Below are 7336 nucleotides of genomic sequence, written 5' to 3' on the forward strand. Positions count from 1 at the left end.
GTCATTAATGTTTTCCCTTTGTAATTATCAAAAACAGAGTTCATCTCTAGCATTAGGCAGAGGCCTGGGGTAGTAAATACAAAGTCTTCCACTTAATGGTTTTCTAACTTGTGAAGGATGTGGACAAGGCTATGCTGACCTACTTTTGTCTTCCCCACTGAATTCATATTGCAGCAGAAGAAACATTTGCTGAGTGAATGAATGCTAAATGAATGAACCAAGAAAATGTAATAGTATTGCTTCAGTCTGCAGGAGTCTTCCTGTTTTTAACTCTCTCAGCCCAAGAGTGGTTCGGTTATCATTCAGAATCTGAAAACTGTAAAGCCCAGAGAGAGAGAGAAGGAAGAGAGTCTGTGAGTTCTAGAGCTCATCAGACTAAGACTTTACTTGTAGATATATGTAGGTTGCTAATTTCTTTACTGGTGCTTCTCTCGTTATTGTTACTTGGTCTTCTCTTTCTGTTAACCTTGGCTCCTGAGAATGAGGTGCTTTTTTCCTTTGCTCCCATCTGTGGTTGAGATGGAATGTCTATATATGGCATGACTTGGGAAGAAAAGTGTCCTTACAGAAGTGGTTCTGCTTGGTCTGACTTTAGAAGCCCAAGGAATATGACCAGGTTTGTCCACAACCCTCTCAGGATTCTCTGGCCATAGCTTGGTTTTTCTTGATGGACGGACACTTCACTGAAATTGTCCTATGTACTCTGGCTCAGGCTCTCCATTGTCAAGACAGTAGAATGTTTTACTTTTTCTTACATGAAACCAATAGCATTATTGGATAGTTTTAATAAAATTTTGGGATTATGATGTGTGTTTTTAAAGCAAAACATTACCTGTACACAATATAAATGTCTATTTTATGTTTAGTAACTGTTTTCAATTTGAACTAAATCAAGTGTTTTCAAATACCTATTAATGGTTTAAATGGAAATTTGAATTTTGGCATTAAAATGCGGAGGTAGGGGCACCTGGGTGGCTCAGTGGGTTAAGCCTCTGCCTTCAGCTCAGGTCATGATCTCAGGGTCCTGGGATCGAGCCCCACATCGGGCTCTCTGCTCGGCGAGGAGCCTGCTTCCTCACCTCTCTCTCTCTGCCTACTTGTGATCTCTCTCTGTCAAATAAATAAATAAAATCTTTAAAAAAATAAAAATAAAAAAAAAATAAAATAAAATGTGGAGGTAATTAAGGCTTTAAAAGATGTGACCAGTTGAGATGGAATGAAATGTAATTTATAACTCATCCATTGTACTGTTTCAATCTGTTCCCCCCCCTTTTAAAAAATTTCAGCCTATTTTAACTTGACTTTTCATTTCTTTTCCATGTTAGTTCACTGAAGCTAAACACTATCATGCCAAGTTGGTGAATATAAGAAAAGAGATGTTGATGCTTCATGAAAAGACATCCAAGTTAAAAGTGAGTCGAAAATTCTTTCACATTCTTTATAGAAGTGGAGGTTTAATTTCTGTTTTTTTCAGTATTCATTTTCTGACTTCTTAGATATCTATATTCAATAACATACTTAATTCATGGTTCACTGTTTAAAACACATTCTACTCTGGGCTTTTCTACTAATAGCTGGACTAAGGAGCTTGTGTTTTCATTTTCCCTGCTGTTCTCATTCAATAAGTTTGGAGTAAGAAATTAATTTTTTTTATATATATTAAGGGGGACCTTACATTACCCAGAGCAAATTTAAAAGTTAAACATGAAATTTATTAACACATGTGGATTACCTCAAGTCAGAGCGCTGCTTCTTTGAAATGAGGCTACAGCTGATAAGCCTTGATTGTTCTCTCGGTTTTAAATTTTTTTGACACAGAAAAGAGCCCTTAAACTGCAGCAGAAGAGGCAGAAAGAAGAGTTGGAAAGGGAGCAGCAACGTGAGAAGGAATTTGAAAGAGAAAAGCAGTTAACTGCCAAACCAGCTAAGAGGATGTGAGAAGCCAAGAGAGCGTGTGTGTGTCCCCACTTCCCTGCCTGTGTGGCTGGCATCCAGGGTGGCCTCAGTGTAGACTGGAGTGAAGGTAGTGCCTTACACCACTGTCTCATGTCTTGCAGTTCTTTCCCCAGGACTGCTGTCTCCATATCTTCATTTCCACATTCAAGAAGCTTCCCCCCGAGTAGAAGACATAATGTCACTCGGTTTGAGTATTTGTATGTAATTTTCCAGCTTCTGTTGTGCATAATTTTCAAATTTATTATTTTGGCCTTGAATGATATATAAACTGGGACATGGTATAGACTCTAAGTGATTAAAAACTAGGATGAGTTTTGTAGCATCTTGGTAAGTGTGGATTTAAAAGATTCAGTTTCTTATTTATGGAATAACTTGCCTTTCTGGCAACCCATTGCTGGTTTTTGGTAATTGCCTTTTCATTGGTTGGTTAAGAAGAAATGCTAACTGTTTAATCGCATATGCCATGCCGTTGGAAAAGTGTTGATATAAGCCTTTGTGAAGAAGATGATGGAGACATGTGTACACAGGAAATAGCATCTTAGACGTGGGACAGGTGGGCAAGTTCTAGACAGATCCTGCTAACCATCCCCTGATTCCTAATGTTTTTGCTCTTCGTTCGTATGTTCTCTGTGCTGATGTTCTGTATGTTCTCTGTAGATGATCCCTACTTCTAACGTCTGACAAGGGTGATAGAGCTGTCACATGCTCAAGTAGGCTTCAATATTTATAATACTTAGAATTGTCACACACTGAGATCCAGTTGTCAGATTGATAAGATATGAGTCCAACTTTCCATTGGAAGGTCTGTCTGTCCTCTGATTTGCTCTGTGGCCTTACATGTGGTTATTTTTTCTGTGCTTTTAAAAAAAATTCATAAAGTAAAATGATACCTATAGCAACTACCCATTTTATAAATAATAATAAGAATGGTAGAAAATTAGCAAATAGCTTCTTCACAAAGAGGCAGCATGATACCTTTAGTATTTTCTAGATTGTTCCCCTCCATATTTTCAGTAGGAACTTATGTGAGGGAAATATTACATGAAGTTTCATTTTTTAAGATTGAGAATATATTATTCATTGTTTTAGGTGTTATTTAATACCCAACTGGTCTTCAATCTCTATTACATAGAGACTGTACAGAATCTATTAAGGTGTATGCTTAAAACTGTGTATCTTTTGTAGTCTACGTTACATTTTGGTAAGCTGGAATCACTACCTCTGATCTCATATCAGGCCAATTTATCAGGGAGAGGGCATTAGATTTAAGCTGACTGCTCAAAACTGGTCTGTTTAAAGGTTTAAACAGTTTATTGGAAAGCCAGTCCCTTTCATGAATGAATTATGATCTCACAATTTACTTGACTTTACTGGATATTTAAAAGTATAAATAGATCTTATCTTAAAAGGCCACATTTGCCCTCAGACACTAGCTAAAACTTGCCCAGGGCAGGAGTCATTGGCACCTGAATTGCTGAATGTCCTCATTTAGAAGGGCGGTACATTGTTTTTCAGAGTGGTTTATGGGCCAGCTGCAGTGATTATTTAAAATGCTGGTTCCTGGACACCAAGCTCTGAATCTAACTGAAGCAAATCTATTTGTTTGTTTTGTCTTTTTTTTTTTTTTTTTAAACCCCTCCTGTGATTCCTGATATACCTTAAAAGTTGAGACCCACTGGTCTAGTGGTCTAGGTCAGAGGTTCACACTAGGCTGCATGCCATTATCACCCAGGAACTTAAAACAAAAATAAAACAAAACAAAACAGACATTCTGAAAGATTCTTACTTATTAGTTCTGAGGTGGGCCCGTGCAAATTTTAAGAGCTCCCCATACAAGTCTAATACAGGGAACTACCCATCTGGACTATCTAGCGATTTATATTTATAAGGAATGAAATAGTTTAAAAGCTACCCGGTAACTTGGGATTAATCTTATGAAGTGAATTCTGAACTGCTGCTTTTGATACAAAGTCAGATTTAACACTGAAATAGATAGCAGGCAGGAAATAGATACAGAATTCTAGTTAATTAGTTGAATTTCTGTGACCTGTATTAAAGTAAATCATGTTTATTGTGTGAGTGGCAAGGCACATATACTTTTTGAATTGCATTTAAGTTTTGAAGATTTTTAAAAATGTCAAGAATATATATTAGCAGCCACTATTTTTTGGTCAGTTGTAAATCAGAAGTACTGTTATATTGGTAATTACAATCTAAAACTTTAGCTGTATTTCAGTAGCATAGAAACATATCTTACTGACTAAACCTAAATGGAACCCTTATATTAGTCTTGAAATATTTTTGCACAGTATAATGAATTGGTATTTAGTTTGAAAATAATTACTTTTAGTTTTTTGGTGGAAGAAATTGCCTTTGTTTTGAAGTATATCACATACATACTGAACTAAAATGATGACAATTAATTTTGTATTTACTTTGTGGTATTATGTAAATATGCAGACATTGAATGTAATATGGATTGTGTCTGCAGTGAGTGTTTGGGTGGATATAGTTCATAAATATGCCAATTATACACCCTTGTACATTTGTCTGATTTTGAGCTTGTACAATGTGGACTACTTTTTACACATTTAATAAAAAAAAAAAAGGTCTCGAATTATCCTAGGTCATTTATGAAGATCTGTTTTGTATATAGCACTGTATATTTCCCTTTATGCATATTATTTCAAACATTTCATTCCTTTGCTTTCCTCTCCTATTATCTACCTCTTAATGTTCTCTGTAGATTGTATTACAAAATGACTGGGCTACTTATGAAATCCTTTTCGGAAAGATGATAGAGGGGTGCCTGGGTGGCTCAGCTAACTATCTGCCTTCAGCTTGGGTCATGATCCCAGGGTCCTGAGTTTGGGCCCCACGTCAGCCTCCATGCTCAGTGGGGAACCTACTTCTACCTCTACCCCTACCCCTGCTCATGCCTTCTCTCTCTCAAACAAATTTTAAAAAAGGAAGAAAAAAAAAGAGTTGCAGTCTCTACCCACTGAGCCAGTCAGGCACCCGGATAGTTCCTATGTTGTGTATTTGTTCAAAGACTATGTTTATACAGATTAATCAGGTATTTAAGATTTGTTCTCTTGCATTTTCATACTATTTTAGTTCTGTTTGCATGTATGAGGCCAGAGGCCATCCAGTCTTCAGGTTAGCATTTGGGTGAGACTAGGTTTATTTCAAAGCCATTAAGAGAGTGAAGAGAGTAGTCAAGAGAGACATTCTAATAACTAGTTTGAAAAGCACTTAGAGCAAAAATTCCAAAGAAACACAGTGTGAAGGAAGGGCGGTCAAGGAGAGGTAAAATTTGGGGCAGCGTGGAAATGGTAATCAAGAAAGAGACAAGGGAAGGCCAAGACTGAAGTAGAAGGAAAGGTAATGATCTTTTGCAGACCTGTGTAGCCTGAAAAGAAGGGAAGCTGATAGGCATGTACAGAATAATAAATTAGTAAAATCCACCTATTTCGCATAAGGTCGCCCTCCTACTGTCACTTCATTGTAAATTGGAAAGAAGGTTGTAGCTGGCTGTTCATTCTGGTTTAGATCATAAATATATTCTTAATATGCTTCAGGAGGCCTGCAGTGCTCCAGACTGGAAAAGGACAGGGCTGAAAATCTCTGAGTACGTGTGGGTGCTGCTTACTCCTATTCTAGGCTTGACTTTTATTAGAACTTTGGAAAAGGCAGTCAAAAAGTGTATTGAACACTGTACAAGGGAATGTGGGAATCCTAAGCAACAAAAATATGTATACAGACCGGAACATTCTGGCCTCTGCTTTGGTCATAAAATTACAGTGTGTAGGGCTTTCGGAGTATAGTGGTTGGGACTGCAGCCTCTGAAGTCAGGCTTGTGTGATTTATACTCCTGATTATCTTCGGGCCTTGGACTTTTTGATCCTCGTGTACCTCAGTTTTCTAAACTGTAAGGTGGGATGAGTGTTTCTGGCTTTCTAATTTACAAGGTTTTATGATACCCACATAAAAACAAAGTAGAGCTCTGGAAATGGTGGATGTTAGAGTAGCTTGAGGTCACACATAGCCACAGGGCAGTGGTGCTTATTTTGCCCCTTTTTACATGTTGATTTTGGCTCCCTGGATTTCTGCTGGCAGGGGTCCTTCATCCTGTAATGTCTGCCCATTGAGACACCTGTTTGTTCTTTGCAGTCTTTTCCAAACCACTTCCTAAAGAATTTTTTTCTTGTGTTCTGTAGTACTTAATAATACACATGCCTTCACATTTACAGTATTAGTTATGTGCTCACATGTATCTCAGGATCAAAGATAATTCGTAGTCTTTTTTTCTTTATTCCATAGTGCTGTTAATGCCTGGTCTATAGTTGGTATCTTAGTCAGGGCTCTCCAGAGAAACAAAAGCGATAGGGTGTGTGTGTGTGTGTTTGTGTGTGTGTTTAGAGAGAGAGGAGAAAGATTTATTTTCAGGAGTTGGCTCCCATGATTCTGGGGCTTGGTAATTCCAAAATCTGCAGGCCAGAGACCCAGGGAAGAGCTGATGTTGCAGCTTGAGTTCAAAGGCAGTCTGGAGGGAATTCCCTCTTGCTCAGGGGACCTAATAAGTCTTTTTGTCTAGAGGCTTTCACATGATTAAGGTATACCCACATTAGGGAGAGTACTCTTTAAGTCTAAGAAAAACCTTCACAGCAACATCTCGACTGACATTTGACCAAATACCTAGATACTACGGTCTAGCCAAGCTGCCACAGGAAATTAACCTCGGTTAAGAGCCTGAAATGAATCTGGTAGGAGAGACAGATACAGATATTAAAAATAGCTGTAATAAAACAACTGGATTCTGTAAGTGTCAAATAAGGAATATTACAATAAAAAATTAAATTTTACAATGTAGACTAGCCTCAGGAGCCTGTAATCCTTGGATAATCCAAGTTACTGCTTCCATTAATTCAGTTAGACTAAAAACATGATAGCCAAATCTAGGGAATCAAATGAGCACAGAGATAATGAATGTGCTTTTTAGATTTATACTTTCTCTGTCAACTACAGGCTGTTCCAGTCTCTTAAAAACAGCTTCAAGGAAGAAGGTGGGCCAGTCTAGAGCAGGTTCAACAGCCGAACACAGTCTTAGATTTATACCCCGATAGAGCATGGATGGGACAATGCTGCCATCTTGTGGTTCTCTTTGCTTCCCTCGTTCTACAGGTTCTAGTGTTGTCTTTGATGAAATTTGGCTGAGGGTTTTCTTTCTTTTTTTTTTTCTTTCTTTCTTTCTTTTTTTTTTTTTTTAAGATTTTATTTATTTATTTGAAAGACGGAGATCACAAGTAGGCAGAGAGGCAGGCGGTGGGGGTGGGGGAAGCAGGCACCCTGCTGAGCAGAGAGCCCGTGTGGGGCTTGA

The 7336-nt window shown here is 37.9% G+C and overlaps 1 protein-coding gene across 1 annotated transcript in view; it reads left to right on the forward strand.

The window, feature by feature from the left end:
* The window catches only part of BLOC1S6 (biogenesis of lysosomal organelles complex 1 subunit 6), a 71301-nt gene extending 66389 nt beyond the window's left edge, over positions 1-4912 (forward strand). Inside the window, exons 6-8 of the mRNA XM_080807887.1 lie at positions 1326-1412; positions 1819-1934; positions 2058-4912. Of these exons, the coding sequence (XP_080664013.1) occupies positions 1326-1412; positions 1819-1934; positions 2058-2223 (369 nt within the window). The 3' untranslated portion in view covers positions 2224-4912. The remainder of the gene's footprint in view (positions 1-1325; positions 1413-1818; positions 1935-2057) is intronic.
* The last annotated feature ends 2424 nt before the right edge of the window (positions 4913-7336 follow it).

The sequence above is a fragment of the Martes martes genome (assembly GCF_963455335.1).
Source record: "Martes martes genome assembly, chromosome: 7".
Lineage (NCBI taxonomy): Eukaryota > Metazoa > Chordata > Mammalia > Carnivora > Mustelidae > Martes > Martes martes.